This window comes from Apteryx mantelli, chromosome 1 (genome assembly GCF_036417845.1).
Source record: "Apteryx mantelli isolate bAptMan1 chromosome 1, bAptMan1.hap1, whole genome shotgun sequence".
NCBI classification, from domain to species: domain Eukaryota; kingdom Metazoa; phylum Chordata; class Aves; order Apterygiformes; family Apterygidae; genus Apteryx; species Apteryx mantelli.
This window is the reverse complement of record NC_089978.1, coordinates 70,120,163-70,139,438: the sequence shown is the minus strand read 5'-3', so window position 1 is coordinate 70,139,438 and position 19,276 is coordinate 70,120,163. Positions and strand designations below refer to the sequence as shown.

General features: G+C 36.7%; 1 protein-coding gene across 2 annotated transcripts in view; it reads left to right on the top strand.

The window, feature by feature from the left end:
* Positions 1-19,276, top strand: part of MGAT4A (alpha-1,3-mannosyl-glycoprotein 4-beta-N-acetylglucosaminyltransferase A) — a 73,665-nt gene that overhangs the window by 27,241 nt on the left and 27,148 nt on the right. For both annotated transcript variants that reach the window (XM_067294444.1, XM_067294452.1), the window contains exons 3-5: positions 4,070-4,237; positions 6,915-7,055; positions 9,110-9,243. In XM_067294444.1, the coding sequence (XP_067150545.1) occupies positions 4,070-4,237; positions 6,915-7,055; positions 9,110-9,243 (443 nt within the window). The remainder of the gene's footprint in view (positions 1-4,069; positions 4,238-6,914; positions 7,056-9,109; positions 9,244-19,276) is intronic.

Here is a 19,276-nt window from a genome sequence, read left to right as displayed (position 1 = left end):
TCAGAGGACAGATATATTCTGGGGTTCTTCCATCAGCTATGTAAGGCCAATAATGTGCTGTCTGAATTCCTTCCTCTGTTTTGTTAAATTACGCTAGGTTTCAACATAAGAAAAAAGAGACACTCATAATGCTTTGAGTATTATTACTTATTACTTATATTAGAAAAGAATATTTTTTTCATGACAGAAATCACTGCTCTCTGTGACTTTCTTTCATGTTGTTAGGTCAGTGTTTTTCTTTTTATCATAACGATGGAAAAAGTGATTTGATGCTTTTTCATAAGGAATCTATTCCATTTCTTTAGGTTTTAGAGAAACCTTTGAACAGTAAAACATTAAATGGTTAAATATGTTTGAAAATATTGGCTACACGGTTGACTTTTTTTTTTTTTAAATACATGAGGTCTATTAGTCAGTTTCTCATACTAAACATTTCAGAAAGGCTGCCTTGAATTTCGGGAGACTGCTTCCACAGTCATTTGCAATTTTTGATCCTCTCCTCCTTGTGAGGAAAGAAATATATTTTAGAATATAAATGGGACTTCTATATACTATAGGTTCCTTCTCCTTGCAAAATCCTATTTTTGATGAAAAGGTTTTACTAATATTTACATAAACAGAAGTGAAGAAAAAAGCCTTCAAATAGCTTCAGAGTTTGGGTGTGGGGGAGAAGGAAATATCAAACTGGAGCTAAGTCAAAACTTAAATAAAAATAGATCCTTAAAGTTAGTCTTGTAGGCTCGTGCCTAAGTACTTAAGAATGTAATTTGATTTTTCAGAGTTCTTGAATATTTATAAACTCCTGGTGCCTTCACGGACATTTGCGCTTCTAAAGTTGGGGCATGTGGGTGGCAACTACTGGTGGTGCTACAAGGACCTAAGAAGTTTTCTCTCCTTCAGAAGTGCATTTCAGTTTGAGATGAACTTTGCTGCTCCTGTTTTTTGGTTTTAAGCAATAAGTACCTGAGCAGTTGATCAGTGCTTTGAAATGCTGCCTGTGTCAAAGACACAACTCCTTTAAAAAAAAAAAAAAAAAAAAAGCTAAATACTGTTAGGAATGTTTAATTTATTTTAAACTACAGGCAGTTATAAAACTGGTCCTTAAAGACCAAAATACACATTAATCTCCAAATACCTCTCTAATACTACTAGAACTAGCACTTTTCCTGTAAATGTTCTAAAAGACTTCAGTTCTTACAAAGAATTATTTTTACTTCATTTTGCTTAAATAACTAGAAAAAATCTATTAGGGCAGTGGATTTAAAATATGATTATGTTTTTACTGGTCTGAATAATATTTTGACCTAACAAAAAATCAGTAGTATGTTTTTAAAGGATGGGTTTCAGGAATTCAGATATCTTTTAGAACAGTCTCTTTAACCCAGATATGTCTGGTTGAAGTAATTGTGAGAAGCTGACTACTTTGGATCAACCAACTAGTATTCCTTAAAGGAATTCATGCTTTTGAGGTCTCAAATAACATAAATTTAATACCAGTACCCATTCTCTGGAAGTTGGAAAACTGAACTACTTTATGATACTTATATCGGGAAACAATTTCACTGTGCCACAGGTGGGACCCTATATTTTGAATGTTCTTTGTTCAAGAGCTGCTGTGATAAGTTATGAAAATAAAAGTCTATTTCCATACATATCATTTAAAGTTTCTTAATAAATTAATGAATTACATTTTTTATTTTTGCGGTATTATATTAATTGTAAATTAAAGATGTTGTAACAGCCACCTCCTCAGAAAGTATCATCTCCTCGGTAAGTGATTTTTATTAGTAATTCTTAACACAAAATTACAGTTTTTATTCCTTCAAAGTATAAAACTGCCATTTCAGCTGGCCTCTAAATTTCTTGTGGTTTTACGACTGAGAGTTTTAATTTACTGTGGAATTACAAGAGTCCTGTAAATTTCTATTTTCTTACTACCTACCTAGATTAGGTAGACAGAAAATTCTTAATGGTAGACAGAAAAATTTTAATCTCTGCCTATAAGCTGGGTTTAGTAAAATTGTATTTGTGATTTTTTTGCATTATAGAGTTTGCTAGGTGGAGATGGCATGGAAGTGTTGTGCTTCTCCTGTTTGACTTATTCCGAAGTAGATTGTTCCCTCCAGGACTCTGCTGTTCCTTCCAGCACCAAAATCATGAGAGCACTGTGTGTGATGAGTATTTTGTGGTAAATATAGGAAGAGAAATGTTCTCTGCCAAGAATCAGAGTTTTTTAAGTAGGGGGAGGAAGACCTGAGTTCATCCTACCCGAGTGGCTTGAGTCCAAACTGTAGGTGCCATGGGTTCTCTCTGTATTTCCTGGAGAAATACAGGCTCTGCCAGAGAGAAGTTTAGCTTTTTTGAACAAGTAGGAAAGACAGAGAGAAATGCTAAAGTTTCTACTCCCTGCCTTTTAGCACAAATGCAGACAGGAAGGGAGGCCTGATGCTGCAGCCTGGCTCTGAGGCTATCCATTGCTATAGAAGGTCTCAGTAAAACCTTGCATGTCCTTCTGTGGCTCGCCTGTCCTCTCCTGTTTAGACTAAACTTAACAGAGATCTGTATAACCTGCCATCACCCATTCCTTTTGGGGAGGGAATGGGCCTTTGGGAATACCATTTGCATACTTGAGAGTGTGGCATCTACACTAATACAATTTCATATTTGTTTAGCTGTTAATATGTTTTGTAGCCTTAATGTAAGTGGTTTGATTTCTTTGAGTTGTCATTGCCAAGTAAGAATGTCCTTCATGCCAGAAACTCCAGAAATCTTTCCTGGCTATCTCAATATTGCTGACTAAAGCAACAAGTCTTGTTTCAAGTAGCTGTCTGATTCAGTTGTTAGTGTGCTGTGCCTAGCGTTGTATTGCAGGCCAGCATCTGTGTTCTGGGTTTGTTGGCACAAAAGCAATAACCATTTGGTTTTAGTGAAAAAAGGAAAAGAAGGTTGGCAAGGGAAATGTTTTTGAGAGGTAGTGAACTATGTTTTTATTTTTCTGTCTTCTAAACACAGGGCATTTTAGCTAATTATGTTTTCAAAACATAATTAGAACAGTACGTCCCCACTACAAAAAAAGAAAATAAATGTAAATTGAAAGAACTTGGAGGAAATGCAGCATAATCAACACAGGGAAGCTGACTGTAATTACTTCTTTATTCCATGCACTACTGTATTGTATTCGTAACAACAGGAAGAGATACAAATTGCTTGTAGAAAGTCTGCTCGCTTAACTTTGCAGTACTAAGAGCTAAGGATGGAGAGGTAGCTAACAGAAAAGATATGTCTATGGATGTGACTGTGAGGTTGGGGTATGGATTACAAAATATTATATCACTTAAGACACTCCAGTCAATATCTGTAGACTGGCTAAAAGAGAGTGATGATGATGAGCAGGAGATTTGGGGAAATGATCAGTAGGAAAAAGGAAAGATGCACAAATTAGAGATGCTTAGTTTGCTGGATGGTGAGGCCAGATATCAACAAACAGGTTTTAGTGTTTCCTTCTACCCTTTAGTCTCCTTTTGAAGAGTGTGTGTGCATGTATCTACACAAACAGGATTTTGATCAAAATTTTGGTCTTGCAGGCATTGACAATATCCTTAAATTAAAACTTAGGTTTGAAATTGATGTGTTTGATATATTGTCAAATTCCACTTTTTCTTAAAAAGTATTCAGAGAGGGTTTTAAAAAGACATACCTGTCCTTTTGCAAGTTGCCACTCCTTTCCTGCTTTCTAGAAGAAAGGGTTTGTGGGCATCTGTTCCAAGAAAGGATTCAAAACCACCTTGTAGTGCTGAGCAATGGGGATTCAAAGGTCGCTCCTGTCCATGGCTGCTGCAAGCTGCATACCCACTCAGTGCCCACCTTGCATTCCTCTCTGGTGTGGCTCACTCTTCCCCTGGTGCACTGGGTAGATCCTGAAGTGCCTGCTCAGGGGCCAGTGTGCTAGACCGTGCCCTCATAGGCTGAGTTGCAGGTGCTGCACAGCTGAGCATTTCCTGTGCCTTGTTGGATCATGCCGTAGGTGTTTGCTTCCAAAAATAACCCAGATCATCTTTTTTCTCTCTAGAAAAGTTGATTGCATATCAACGAGAATTTCACGCTTTGAAGGAACGTCTTCGTATAGCTGAGCATCGGACTCTGCAACGCTCTTCTGAGCTGAATGCTATCTTGGAGCAGTTCAGGCGTGCAGTAGCAGAAACGAATGGGAGTAAGAATGCACTGAATAATTTTTCAGGTACAAACTGTGATTGAGCTTTTTTTTTTTTTAATAACTCTGGACTAAGAAATTGGTATCAAGGAAGCTGAATGAAACTGTTCAGCGGTGCAAATAGCTCAGTTATGTGAAACATCTCTTTTACTCTTTTCCTTTTCTTTTTTTCTTCATTTTCTATTCCTAATGATCCACCCACTCTTCATTCTTATGTCTTTAGGGACTGAATACTTATTCTGTGCCTAGCTGCAAAAGTTTGGAACTTCTGGTTGCTTATTTAACATACTGCAGATATTTTGACAGTAATTTACATCACTTTTTTTAATTGGCTTTGAGGAGGAAAATGAACAAGGAGTGTTTAGGAAAGTGATGAACTTGAAGCAATTAAAGTATGTTCAAAAGTCAGCTGGAAGATACAAAAACATATAGGCTATATAAAGCATTGGTTATGATTTGCAAAATGTAAAGGTAACACTCTTTTTAATGACTAGTGATTAAATGTTAACATGATTTTTGTAACCCATTTTTGAGGCTGAAACTCAAGTTTAGTAGAAGCTGTGTGTGGCAATATTAGAGAATGCCTTAGCACTACTCATCAGATTGTTGCAGTTACCATTTTAATTCAGTCCCACTACTTTAGTCACTGTTGATTTTTTTTCTAGGTGGAAAATCAACAACAATATATATAAACTTTCTGGCCAGAGGTCTGATTTGGTAGTTTGTAGAAACATCGGTGTACTGGCCTAATGAGAAAAATAGCTAAAGATTTAAAAAATCTGTTGTCTGGTTGCATTTGTGCTATGGATGTCTGTATATTTTTGACCTTCTATAGAAAAAAATCTTTCCTGAGGGTTATAATTATAGGCCCTCCATGCTGATATTAATAATGAATTGCTCTGACTGACATCAATGGTCTATCCATGTTGATCTGTACTAGTCCTCTGGATTTCCAGGAGTGGTATGGATAAAAGTTACATTTAAGATACTCTGTGACTCTTTTCTTTCTCTTCTGTGTGTATGTTTCTGCTGTTAAAGCAAACAACAGTATACCAAGGCATGGAAATTTGATACTGAATTTACGATTAAGCTATTGCCACATTTATTTCTAAAGATACGTTAGCTTGCTTATGTACAATATATAGTCATAGGGAATTACTCTCTTCTAATGCACTTGAAGGTTCTGATTCACATTTTTAACATTCTACCCAGTCTGGATCCCATCTGCCTATGGGGCATTCTCTTTTTTTCCATTTCGAGGCATGATGGGAAGTGTGCTGAAGTCAGCTCATGGACATCACTTCATGTGAATAAATGGCCGCAACTCTGTCATTTTCTTTGCTTTTTAACCTCATGGAATTCGAATTTGTACAGGTACCTTTTGGGCTTCAAGGATGTCTGGTACAGCATATTTTTAGTTTGATGGTTTGGGGATCAGATCCTTCTAATTTTATTAATGCTGTTTCAGTAATCTTGAATTAATTTAACTGAATTGCTTTCATGCTTGGAATTTACTGTTAGGTAGATTTTACTATGTTCAATGTATTTAAATATACAGAATACTATGTAGTATTTGCAATCTTTAAATCTGGAAGAAACCCAGATTGTTTTACATAAGTCATTATTCATTCATACAAAGAGCTGTCACATTTTGAGAGGATTTTAGCCTGGCTTTTGCATTGGAAGCTAAAGGAAATGTTGGCAGAAAAAGTAAAACTGCCCATGATGGAATCTATCGGAATTAGTATCTCCACTTATGGCATATATTTACAAAGTGTTTTTCAAGATCCTAAGTGGTTGGGAACTTTGTTTCATCTGCAAATAGAAAAGAAAAGTCTATCTTTGAAGAAGTTATCTTCAGAATCTGCAATGAGACATATCTATGGAATTACTTTCCTCACTTCTGCAGAACTCAGATTTTTCTTGGGAACCTTGAGTCTACTTTCTGACCTAAACCTGATGTTGTTAGGCTCATAAGTTCTCAAAGGTCCATGTGCTGTAGTGTTTTTCATGTCTGAAAAAAGAGCTGTTTTGCACTTGATGTAAGAAAATTGACATACATGGCAGAGGAATTTAAAAATTATTATTTGTGACTTTATGAGGGCCACCTGGACATCCTCAGAGATGGTATACTCTAATAAACAGCAAGGAATGTTTTAAATATTCTAAATGGATTAAATTAAATTTATGCTAGTGTCTATTTTATTGGAGAAATACTCAAAACCTTAATATATTGTATACTTAATGCTATTTGTGTTTTGTTTCTGATGTTAAATGTATTCTAATATGTAGTTGTAGTTATTAAGTTATTTATTTGCTATTTAAATTGCTACATGGTGATGAGCTCTTTAAGTGTAAGTACAAAATAATCTGGATATAAGCCTCCCATTTTTATCCATTGGAAAATAAGTAAATGGAGCATTCTTTACTTCTGTGATTACACAATGTAAGTCATATGTGATCAGGCAAACATTAACTGTATCTGCAGCAAAGTTAATGGGCGGAAAGCAATTTCAGCCATAGTTTATTTTAAAAATTAAAACCAGAAAAGACTTTTGTTGTACACAAAACTTGACGTGTCATTAAAATGCATCATTTGTTCTGTTCTTCAGTTAGGATCAAGCTTGGATTGGTGCATGAGTTATCACTCCATAAAACTTACTCTTTGCATTTTCTACATTACTGATTTCATGTACGTTTGCAGATGAGACGCTGAAATTGTTAAAAGAGCTAACAAGCAGAAAATCTCTTCAAGTGCCAAATATCTATTACCATTTGCCTCATTTGTTGAAAAATGAAGGAAGCCTTCAACCTTCTGTGCAGGTTGGCCTTGGAAGGACAGGAGGTATGCCGATATGATGTTTATTTTATGTTTTGTATCTGGAGGACTTCTTAATTTTTGTTATGTAATTTACTGCATTACTTGTTAGATCAAGGACATCTCATTTTACTTGTGTGATATTGATATCTCTTAGAATTTGCACTGAATCCAAGATGAAAGGGGTTTGGCTTCAGTTTTGCTCTTTTCTGCATAATCTCGATCACACCCCACCCTGTGTTAAGGTACACATTAAGAAGCATTTAGTTTGGGTGAATTTTTGTAATTAAGTAAAAGGGAACAAAGCACAGAAATATTACAGATTCTGAACTGCCTATCGGACATATCCCTTTGGCTTTTCAGATGTGTGGGACAACCATGCGTGGATGTAGTTATCTTAGAGTGGGTGTTTATGGTGTTTTGAACAATATATTTCAGTGTATAACTTAGAGTTGGGAGCACAAGGATAATCAGATGTAATTGCATCAATAAAATGGGGACATTGGAGAAAAATCAAAAAATTCAGTATCGTGCTGCAGTACTGTTGATCCCTTTTCTTTTTAATCCTCACAAATTCTGAATTTTTGTCATTAGGATAGCTCCACTGAATCCCACTCTTGGAGCTCTAGCAAAAAGATAGGGTAAAGCTCAACCAAGCTCGTGTACCTCAAAGCGTGTGTATGTGTGTGTCTCTAGGCGTGAAGGTTCCACATATGAATCCTTGTTTCTCCATGTGCCATCTGATTTGAACGGCTCATGTTCTTGTCATTTAGACCTCCTTTCTTTTTTCTTTTTTCTTTTTTCTCCTCCTTGCTTTTGAAAGAAGCATTAGTTATTCCTAGCTTGTATGTTTTTTCTTTACTGCAGTAAATTTGGTTCCTCCTTGCTTTAATGTAAGGCATGCCTGTGTGTCAAATGTGGACTTAGGCCACAGGGCTACCTTTCTGACTACAAACACTGTTTATTTCAATGTTGTTAATCAGGAAGGAAAAGGCTCATAGTCCTTTCTTGTTTTAAACAAATCCTGTATTATATCACACTGGAAATATATGCCAGAAGTTTAAAATTACAAAATAGAAATTGGAATCAGGTTTATTTAAATTAAAAAAAAAGGAAATTCTGAGTTAAAGTTGCTCTGCTCTCTTCCCCTTCCTGGTCATTGTGCTTTTTGGGTAAGTATTTGTTTTAAAAATTCAGAACTCGTTACGTGAAGTTGCTAGGTGAAGCAGGTTCTATAAGGACTGCTCACCAAAATTGTCAACACTTGTTTGATTTTTATATATTTATGATGTGGTAAATCATTTCACGCAGATGACTTAGCGCACTGAGGCTGACCTCCCTTACTGCTTTGTGCAGTCTGGTTCATCCTTTTATTGCCCATCTGCCATGTTCCTTGTAGGTAGCCAGCCCTGGGTGCAGGTGGGGTGCAAGGGAGGGAAGACTTAGAGCAAGTTAAGGAACATGAGAACTGAATGGTTGTGCGAATGATAGAGTTAGCAGTACTGTAGTTGGAGCCAGAGTGCTTTGCATTGGAGATACTTTTACTGGGGATAAGAGCTTTCAGTGAGGGGTTTTAGGGCTATCCTGATGACCTAGACTTCTGTGTATTCAGAAGAACTCAAATCACATGCAAGGGAAGTAAAGGAGTTTTTCAGCCATGTCACTTTCAAATGCTTCTTCTGAGAACTTAAAAATACACACTTGCATGGAAAACTGAGTTTTAGAGAATGGTTATGGCTTTCTGAAAATAAAACTAAGTAAGGGAGGCTAATGAGTCTATAAGTCGTGGTGCAACCTTACCTGATTAATTAATATCATGGTTGTTGATTGTTACCTATGCAATAGTCTGACATATCTAGGATTGCTTCCCCCCCGTGTTTGCTCCAAGCATTGGTGATGATTAACAATCATGTTCCTGATGATACTGGTATATTTTTAAACTAATTTTAATTACTGTGTTATCTCAGTCTTTTAACTCTTTGTGTTTCTGAAGCAATACTACATTATGAGGCAAGACTTTTTTTTTTCTATCTTGTGCATTAAATTACTGAAAGTATGTTTCTGGTTTTGTTTAATTTCAGTTTCCATTGTAATGGGAATTCCTACAGTGAAAAGAAAAGTCAAGTCTTACCTTACAGAAACTCTCCACTCCCTTATTGATAAGCTGTCCCCTGAAGAGAAACTGGATTGTGTTATGGTTGTCTTTATAGGAGAGGTAATTGCTTTAATATTTTTATTCTGTTTCTATCCTGCCTTTAATCAGAAGTACTATTCCTTTGGGGAACTGATTGGGTCTTTTTCTTCAACATGTAGAAAAATGACTGTCTTTTCCTTCTGTGGAGAGGAGACAGTGTCATAGTCTGGTATTTTTGAGATAAATACTCCTGAAGAGCCCAGCCCTTTCTATTTATCAGAGGAATAGGGGACACAGATTCAGTGGATTGGTTATTTTGCAGATCTTCTGATGCTTCTACCTAGTGACTGAGAGATGTGCTAATCATCTTGTTCCTTCAAAAGCAAAATAATGTCCAAGGAACTCCGTGGTCTTGTGGGGATGAGTCTTCCTGTTTGCGTCATGCTAATGCTTAGTCCTGATGCATCAGATGGATGATGCAGCTGGAGGTGTTTGGCACAGATTTTTGTGTTTTTTTTTTTTCTTTTTTCTGGACAGTCTGGACATTTTGAAAGTCTGGACAGTTTTGTTTTGTAAGTCTAGTCTTTTTGGGTAGATTAACTCAAAGAGTGTTCAGTTGGACAGTGTGGTCAATTTGGTTCTGATTTAGCTGAACTCTTAAGGAAAATTTCTTTCAGAGATAACTTTTTTGGCTGCTGGGAACTGCGTATACTTGTTTTGGTCTGTATGCACACACTCAAGTGTGTGACTTGGAATGTGGGAACTTTTTATAAATGTTTGACTTTCTTTTGTATAAGCAAATGGTGCTCTATTGAAACAGTATTTTATGAGTCCCACAGATGAAAATGTAGATTCTCTGGTTATGTATAACTGTGAAAGCCATTTTAGTCATGTGAGCCAGTGTTTGTTCAGGAATGGCTAAGTACAGATAGGCATGCTGATACTTTTATTATTAGCACATTTTAAAGCTTTCTTTTAAAAGTTTGAATGATTTTTAGCTGTACATGAAGAACTGACTCTAGTGGTCTTCTAATATATATTGCATTGTTTTCTTTTTCCTGCCAGTCAACCAAAACCTGTGTGTCTGAATAGATACTGTTTTCTACAGAAAATGTTCTTAAAACATCTGCTGGTTGAGAATATCAAGAGATAACGTATTTTTACCATATTTTATATTTTCTTAAGTTCAGTATCTTATAGTTTGTTTTGTATTATGCTACACGAAACTCTTTCAATGAATAAAGTGGCACAGTAAATACTTTGTCCTGTTCTATACTGTGATTTTTCTGAGTTACGTTGTGCTTTTCAGTTTTCTTCTGTATGTTGAAACATGTAGGTTTATTGAGCATTTTCTCTGGCTATTTGAAGGAAAGCCTATGGCCTTGGTATACCTCTCCTTGTTCTTAAAGCAAAAGTCCTTCCCTTTGTTTAAAATAGCTTGGACTGCTGGGGCTTCTTAGCCTAAAATGTGCTAGACTATTGCTATCATGAACATGTACATTAATGAAGGCTTAATAAAAAATATATTAGAACTCTGATCATCTACACCTGTATTAAAATAGCAGCAAAATTTTCTGAAAAGTGGTAATGGTCTCCGCTAAACAACTGTGCAGTTAAAATACAGAAACAAATGGTCAAAGTGTGAGGTTATGTAATTTTGCCAATAAGCTTTAAACTACTATCTGCACTTTGTCTGTAGCCTGTACCAACGAAAAGAATAGCAAGACTTTACAAAAATATTTTTTACAAGGGAATTATATAGAAAGTGGTATTTTGAAAGGCTCATGCTAGCATTTTCTTACTGAGTCTATTTGAGAAATCAAGTTGACAGTGTTTCAGAAGCATTGCTAGGAGCCACAGTCATGGATTATAATCTCTTTGTGCTAAGCACCCTACAAAACTTTTTTAATCCTTTTTTTTTTTCCCCAGCAGTTCAATCCCACTCCTTCTTTGTAAATTTGACTTTTTTTATGGAAAAGAAGTTGAAAATTAAGGCTAATGACCTATGCAAATGGTATGAATAGTGTAAACAGATGAGCTAGTAAATACAGATGCATTATAGTTGCTGAAGAGATTTGCATATTCATTTACTGTATGAATATTTCTCAGAAATGTAATTATACACAGTAAATTTCCATACTGGAATTTCAAGGAATTCTAAAATATCTGGATTGATGTGATATCTAATCACCAATTTAAATAATTAGTAGAATTGCTTGACAGTATACTGTGCAATTGTGCCAGTAACTGACATTTGTCTGTTCTCCAATTTGTTAAAAATAATTTCATTGCAGAATAATTTGCAGGTATTCATTAGAGTGACTAATAAATAGGCATGATTCATTATACTTCTATACTAAAATCTTTTTACTCCCTTTCACTGTGTAGCTAGTTCGTGTGCTCATCAGATGATTTGAACCAATGATTCAGATCTCACAAATCTACTTTATATGGGAAGTTACTTTCGGAATAAACTATAAGCTATGGGTTTCAGTAACTGTGAACTCCAGATTAAAATGACTGTCTAGTATTTTTATTTAATAGAGATTGTAATTAATATGGGAAACATGGTCTTGAAATACTTTACAACATCACAGTTGAACAACAGATAAAATATAGAAGAAATGTGTACTACTGAATATGAGAGAAATTAAAATACTTTCTGGTATCTAAACAAGATTTCTCCCTGTGGAGAGATCTTAGTTCCCATGAAGAAAATTGACTTATTCTAGAGATATTTCTATCACAAATAATTGTCTGTCCACTTCATTAATCAGCAGCTGCTCTTAGCATAGTTTTTTATACAAGTAGTAATCAATGTATACTGCAACACTATGAGCCCTTGATTTGACCAAAAATATGAGAAAGGCAAATCATTTCAGAAAGAATCAGAAGATACTTCAGCTATGCAAAATCATTTTGTTAATACCATACGCTACTGATTACATCTGATTAGGCAATAATTTAACAACCATTTGTTCTTGGAGCGCTAGTCCATGCATTATACTTCCTTGCATATTGCTTATTCAAATCTTACTCTGTTGGTTCACGTACATACCGTTCAGCTAGGCTAGAAACCTGTGAGCCTTGAATATCTTTTACTACTATCTTATCAGCTCTTTCTGTAAATAGTGGCTGCTTAATTAAAAGATGTTAATCTTCAATAATGTTTTCTCTGTCCTCCTTTTGTGGAGAGTAGTTTTTTTCTTATTACTTTGGTGGAAAAGTTTCTGTACTGGTTGGGTCGCAGTGTGACACAAGCACCCAACAAGATCTCACTCTGTGCACTGATATGAACAAAACATTAATAAATTAATCATTTAGTGCACATACTGGATCAAACCCTGCTGAACCTGATTTGGAAGTATTAACATTGGAGTACAGTATGGAAAATTACTTCAGCAAAATAAACAAGCCTGGATTTTTCACCTCTCCTTACTCTGGGCCTGAATTATAGATCTCTTTGATCAGCAGACCTCTTGATAGAAAACAAAGGAGTATTTTGTCTCTCTTGCTCTCAACCCAGATATATTTCTATCATCTGGCTACAGAGGACATTCCATTCTTTCTGCTATTCACCAAAGACTTGAGAGCTGCCCCATCGGATGCCTAGGAAGTGTGTTCTAAGTCCCCAGATGACCTGACTGCACATCATGAGTTGGAGAAAGACTGATAGATCTTAGCATACTTTTTTTTTTTTTTTTTTTTTAATCAAAGCTAGAAAAGGCTGTTGTGCTAAACTATGCATCATCTTCACCAGGAACTTTTAAAGGCCTACACAGATGATAGCCTTTGTTTTGCACATCTCATTCAAAGCTGATCAAGATGAAAAAACACAGCTTCTAGATATACTGCCAACTTTTATATCTGGAGGGGTGGCTTGGGCTGTCAGTGAGAATTTGAGAGGTTTATTTAAGCTGCTGTTGGAATCTCAGCTTCTATGGCACCCAAACTGAATGAAGAGTGTAGATGGCTGTTACTGGGCATCATCATAGGATTCTGCACTCATCTTTTCATGTCAGTGGCTAGCAAAGTTTTAAATGGGATTAATACCAGCAATACAGTCTTTCTTAGATCTCATGGGAGGTTCCTGACAGGAGTTTGAAACTTGCCATGGGCCTGAGACAAATTTGATAACTTCAGCAGAAAGATAAAATTCAGGACTGTGCCCTTGTCTCAAGCCCTACGTTTGCATGACTGAAAAGCTTCTCTTTATAAAATTCCTTTTGAGATGCATCTGGGCAATGATATCTGATGTTTATGGTAAGGGAACATTGCTGGTAATAGGCAGAATTGTGTTTTGTCTCTCTGGTAACATCCAGAATATCTGTGAGATTGAAAGTAAAACTAATAACCTATTTCAGAAGCTTTGTAGCAGGTGATTTCATATCCAGATGCTTGACTGAATTTGCACTGTGTTAATCAGCGAGTTTTGGACAGCATTATCAAATTTTGCTGCTGTGGTCTGCCTTGGCCTGAAGATACATGTATTCTTCTTCCTTGCAGATGCTGCAAACCAGGCTTCATTGGTACACACAAAACTAGTCGAAGGCTGTAGGTCGCTAACATAAATTCCATTTGGGTGTGCTGATTTGCTTTGTTCATTGATTTTTGTTCTGGCTGGTTCACAGCACAATCCCTGAAAACTTATGCCTTGATGATTGAAGGGTTGGCATGCAGGGCATGCAGGTGCAAATGAGAGTGGGGCGAGACAATCTAGTGTGCTTGGATTTCTGACACTGCTACTGAAGACTTTGCGTTGCGCAGCTTTGTCCTGACCTTAACTGGTTAATCACCGAAACGGCTGAGGAGAGAATGGCAACTGTTACCTGTGCAGCAGGGTCCCGCCTTGCAGTAGGGGAGAGGTAAAGGCATTAGCCGGTGCAGGATGCAGAGGCTACTTTTTGCCTATGTAACTTTGCTTATGGAGGGTTGCTTTATGATAGTGCTCTGCATTCTAGTTTCTTACTTTGAATCTTGTTCTTGTGTTTCCTGTATTTAGCTTGAAATTGCTGCTTCAAATCTAAGGGAAGACCTTATATGCCTGAAAATTGTTTTTTTTTTTTTCCAGCTGTAGTTGTTGAACTCTAACAGAAATTTTTACCTTTTTCCCACAAGTTTTGTTTACACCATTGCAACCACTGGAAACCACTGCTGCAGCTTTATTCTTTAGCACTTTTTTTCTTTTTTTTCCTCACAGCACAAATGTCCAAAAGTATCTTACCTTCTCTAAATACCATTTTAGTAGCTTCTTTTTCCTATCTGAATTTTAAGGCTTTGTGTATATAGGTAATTATATTCATTAGTATTTTCACCATTTCAAGCCAAACATATGTTTGCTTTGCCTTTTCTGGAGGCTGTCAATTTTGCATTGTTAATTATTATTTAAAATACTCTGTACAATTATTCTACCCTTATTCTATAGGGATGATGAGAGATCAAATAAAATTGCAAAAATTAGTCAGCAATGAAATGACCAAGTATTGCAGATTCAAATGATTGTTTCCCAGAGTTCTTTTTTTTTTCTTTTTCTTAAAGATGCCCTTGAATAAGTTGAGATTTATTTATAGTAGGTTTCATTTAAGAAATAAGATTTGGGTGTTCTGACAGTCCAGATAAACTGCATTGTTTAGAATGTCCTGTACAGATAATGTCTAAATTCTTTCCTTCTTTGCCTGTGGCTTCCCTTTCTGGTCTTGGAGTATTTTGATATCTGCAGCTTAATTTCCTTTCCTAGTGGCTTGTGAAAACACTCCTTGGGATTTTAGTGCTGTCCTTCCTTCTATTTGAATTGCTGTTCCTAAAATCAACTCTTATTGACAACTGAAATAGAAATTTAATTCTGACAGATGTTTGGCCTCATCAAGCAAGATCTGAGATTCACAGAATCATTGAGGTTGGAAGGGACCTCTGGAGATAATCTAGTCCAATCCCCCTGCTCAAAGCAGGATCAACTGTTTTAACTTTGTGCATTTTGCAGAGTATTTCAATGTGCATCTTGAAAATATTAGTGTTAAAAAAAGGTTAAGGTTGGTAAGTCAGACTCCCAGAACAAGAAAATGCTAGGATTGCATTGCCTGTGCATTATATCCTGGCATTCCCTCATGTTTTACATGCTCTTCTACCACCATCGCCTACTACTCCCCCCCATTTGGAGAACCTAATGCTAAAATGAAATGTCTACTAGCCAGGTGGCTGCACTGATGCTTACAGCTTAATTTTTTCAGAGCAGCTACAATTTTGTAGCACTTTATATTGCCAAGTCCAGTGTTCAGCACTTCTGATCACATCTGATGGGAGAATCACAGGAAATTAGGGTAAGGATAGTGCTTAGTGGCAAAGTATGGAAAATGTATATCTATCCAATATCACTAGCGAACCTTTTGCAGGAGGGGTGGGACAGGAAATAAAAGGGGGGGACAGGAATCCCCCACTGTACAGTGGAATGTGGATGTCTGAACTTCAAGGCTAATTTTATTTCTTCTGGCAGTACTATGTCTTGTTCACTGACAAAGTAACCGCATGGTCCGATGCAAACAATATGTGCACTTACTCCGCCTGTATGCCAAGCCAGTTCCAGTCCTATTTGGACCCACTGTTGTGCTCATTCAGATTTTACATATGTGGACTAGACCCGATTGTCAGTTTGACATGATGACAAAGATGCAATCTGGATGACCCACTGGATGAAATTAAGAAGCAAAATCTAAAACAAAGAAAATATTTTTTCACTAAGCACATAACTAAATTGTGGACCCTGTTGCAACAGGATATTGTGGAATATAAGTGAGTAAGTTGGTTCTGAAAGGAATTGAGCAAATTTACTGTGAACAGATCCAGTAGGAGCTATTGAATTTAATGATATGGATACAACTTGGGCCTAGGGAATTGTAAACTGTTGATTACTGAGAACTGGGAGGTGCATGAGGGAAAGGCTCATTCTATATGTACCCTGTTTATTCCATCTTTTTTCTGAGCATCTGCTACTGGTGAAGGTAGCAGATGAACTTTTGGTCTGGATAGTACTTTTGGTGTAAATTGCCATGTTTCTTCTTACATTTTGAGAAGCAGTCCACTTTCCGTCGTTCTTGGAGGCATGAATTAGATAAGATTTAACAGTACAAAAGAGTTGTTGGTTCTTAAAACTAGAAATCTTGGTTTTGGCTTCCAGTTGTCTAGCCATTAATTGAAACTTCCTAACCTCTTGTTTTGCCTGCTAGCGAATACGTTCCCTACTACTTTGTTATGCACACGCTCTCTCATAAACATCAATAAAAACGATTGGAGAGTTCATTACTGCTCTGGTTCTTTGTGCATTTGTTATGAATAACAATGTTGCTTGAGACAAACCTTAGAATAATTGTGGATTTGAAATATAGCCTCACATAAACTAGAGAAGGTTCCTTAGGGGATTGTAGGGCAGCATTTTACAAAGACTGAGGGAAGTTAAACTTATTTCACTAACACTCTGACACTTTAGTTTATTCCACAGCAACTGACTCCCAGTTTTCTTTTAGAGAGATTCATCAAAGCACTGTGTGTGTCAATCATCAAAACTGCTGAGGCAAGGAGTTAAATCTTAGATGTTGCCTTATTCATAGGCAAACTCCATAGGTTTCATAAGCTAAAATCTCCTTTTCTGCTGAAAGTTTACATGGGCTCAAGGGATACTGGGGAAGTGCATGGAAGAGAAGTCAAGTGAGGAGTATTAAATACAAAATCATGGCTGGCTCAGGAAGTTTCCTGAGTTGAAGGTAGTTGGAGCATGGATAGCATCAGGAGGAAGTATTGTTTATACTTGTTCTGTTCTTACTCTTCCCTGTGCATCCTTTCATGGCGTCACTGTTGGAAGCAAGATGCTGGGCTAGACGGATCTTTGGTCTGATCTGGTATGAATGAAAAATAGAGGGTGTTTCACTTGAAGTTTTGTGCTTGCTCTCAGAGATCAGTAATTTCATATGATTGGGAGGAAAGAACAGTCAGGAAAGATTTGAACTGCTGATATTGAAATAACCACCCTTGTTTATGCTTTTCATTTGCTTCCAGAGATCCACCTAACAAGACAGACTTGTTTGTGAGGCTCTGAGCGATTCATTGATAAGATGCTTCTCTGTGGCTGGCATCATTAACTCCTTGGTTGTGGCCTGTCACAACTTTTTATTTAATCACTTTAAAGGGATTAGTTCTTTAAGTGTTCATTTTTGCTTCCCTTCTCAGATCCCCAAATCTTAGGGATTATTTCATGTTCAACCCTAAGAGTTTTTAATAAAACTTCCATCTTTGTCATTTTCTCCTGATTTGGTAGACAAAAGAATTCATTGCTGTCGTCTTAAAGGTTGTGCTGCTTTGACTGGAATCACCAATGATGTTTCTTTTCAAGAGATGCAAGCAGCACTGATACCATGAGCCAGAACTTATGTTCTTCACAGCTACTTCAAGGTCAACCTGCTGTCCACCAGATGATTTTAACTGTTCTTCAGACTTCCAGTGAAGCTTTCTTTCGTGGATGATTTCCTTTTGACTAAACTGGATTTGTCTTGTCCTGTTTAAGGATCCTGGAGAAGACAAGGGTTTTACTCCCTCATATTAGGTCATGTTTCTTTTCAGCAGTCTAATCCTGCAGGTTGATTAAAAAGGACCTTAGGTCTTATTTTGTTAAGGCAGTGGCCTTTTGAGCACCTTCTTCCTCAAAAATGGGCAATAGATTTTGGTCAATAATAGATCTCTCATCACTTTTTAGTTGTTAGCTGAATTTATTGACACTGGTTGAAAGACCTTTATGATAGAGCAGTTATCTGACTATTCCCAGTTCCCTTCAGTTGTTCCCCTGCAAAGTCTCCTGTGTGGTTAACCCTTCCCTTGGGTGTGGTCACAGCTTGACAGAATTCATTGCATATTCTCATACTTCATTATACCAGGTTGTGTGAAATCACTTACGGATGCCACCTTCCTGGGACTTGTTCACAGCTGAAGGGTGTTGGCGAAGATCCCTCTTAGTCTTAGGTTGGGTGATGAGAGGAGTTTGTTGCCTCTGGAAGTTCTGATGTGGAAAGACAGCAGTCAGCCTGCTATCCTGAGGGGAGGAATTTGGTGTTGAAATCCTAGCTCTGAATCTCAAACACTACTTGTTAGTAGATAAAAGTATAACTACTTATTTTGAAATAATGGCAGGATATCCGTTTTTAATGCACTTGCTCTTATGAAAAATGACACTGACTTTTTTTAATCTTGATGTTCTTTTTCATTCTAAAAGTGGCACCTCCTTTTGCACTATGCTGATGCAGTGATTAAGTGTTGATTTGGAAAGAAGATTACCTATTGAACCAGCATTAGTATTTGCTTTATCTGGTGTTCAGTGCATCTAGGCCAGACGATCTTGAATTGGTTTGACAGCAGAACAGATTGCAATATGAGGTTGTAAGTCTGCAGGCTACAACTCTTTAACGTGAAGCTATGGTGATAGCAGCTCCCCATGGGAAACTGCCAACCTTTTGCATGAGAGACACAGACAGGGGGAAATAGGTAGAGAATTACTATTGCAGCTTTTCTTTTTTCTGATTGCAGTGCCTTCTGTATAAGCATGTCATTTTACAAGCATTAGCAAGGCCTCATGGTGTATCTGTAAAATAGGTCAAAATTATGTTCATTTCAAGGAAGGCTAAGCTAAGGCATGGGTTTGTGGGCCAAATATGCTTTCATTTATGATCAAGCTGGGCATTTAGTTTAATCTCTGAGATGTTTACAGGGAACTTGATGTGTTTCTGGTGTATATATGAATTTTTTTCTTGCATTCTTCCATATGTGGAAATTATAGTGTGTATTGTTTAACAGGTATTTGAGTTATTAATATTAGACTGGATAATCACAGAGCTTGGCATGTCAGTTAGAAATTCAAATCGTTTTTCTTTTTCTATGCCTACTAGACAACAATTTCTACTTTTTATAAAGTTTAAAAGGAAAAGGCATGAAAGGAAATGTTTCAGTGAAAGAGGGACGTACTGATTGTTGAACTATTTGTAGGTAATGATTAGGTCATTGATTTGAAAGTATTGAAAACAGAAAAATGTTATGTCTTGGATTCCATTCCTGTAATAAACTGCGTATGCAAAATCCC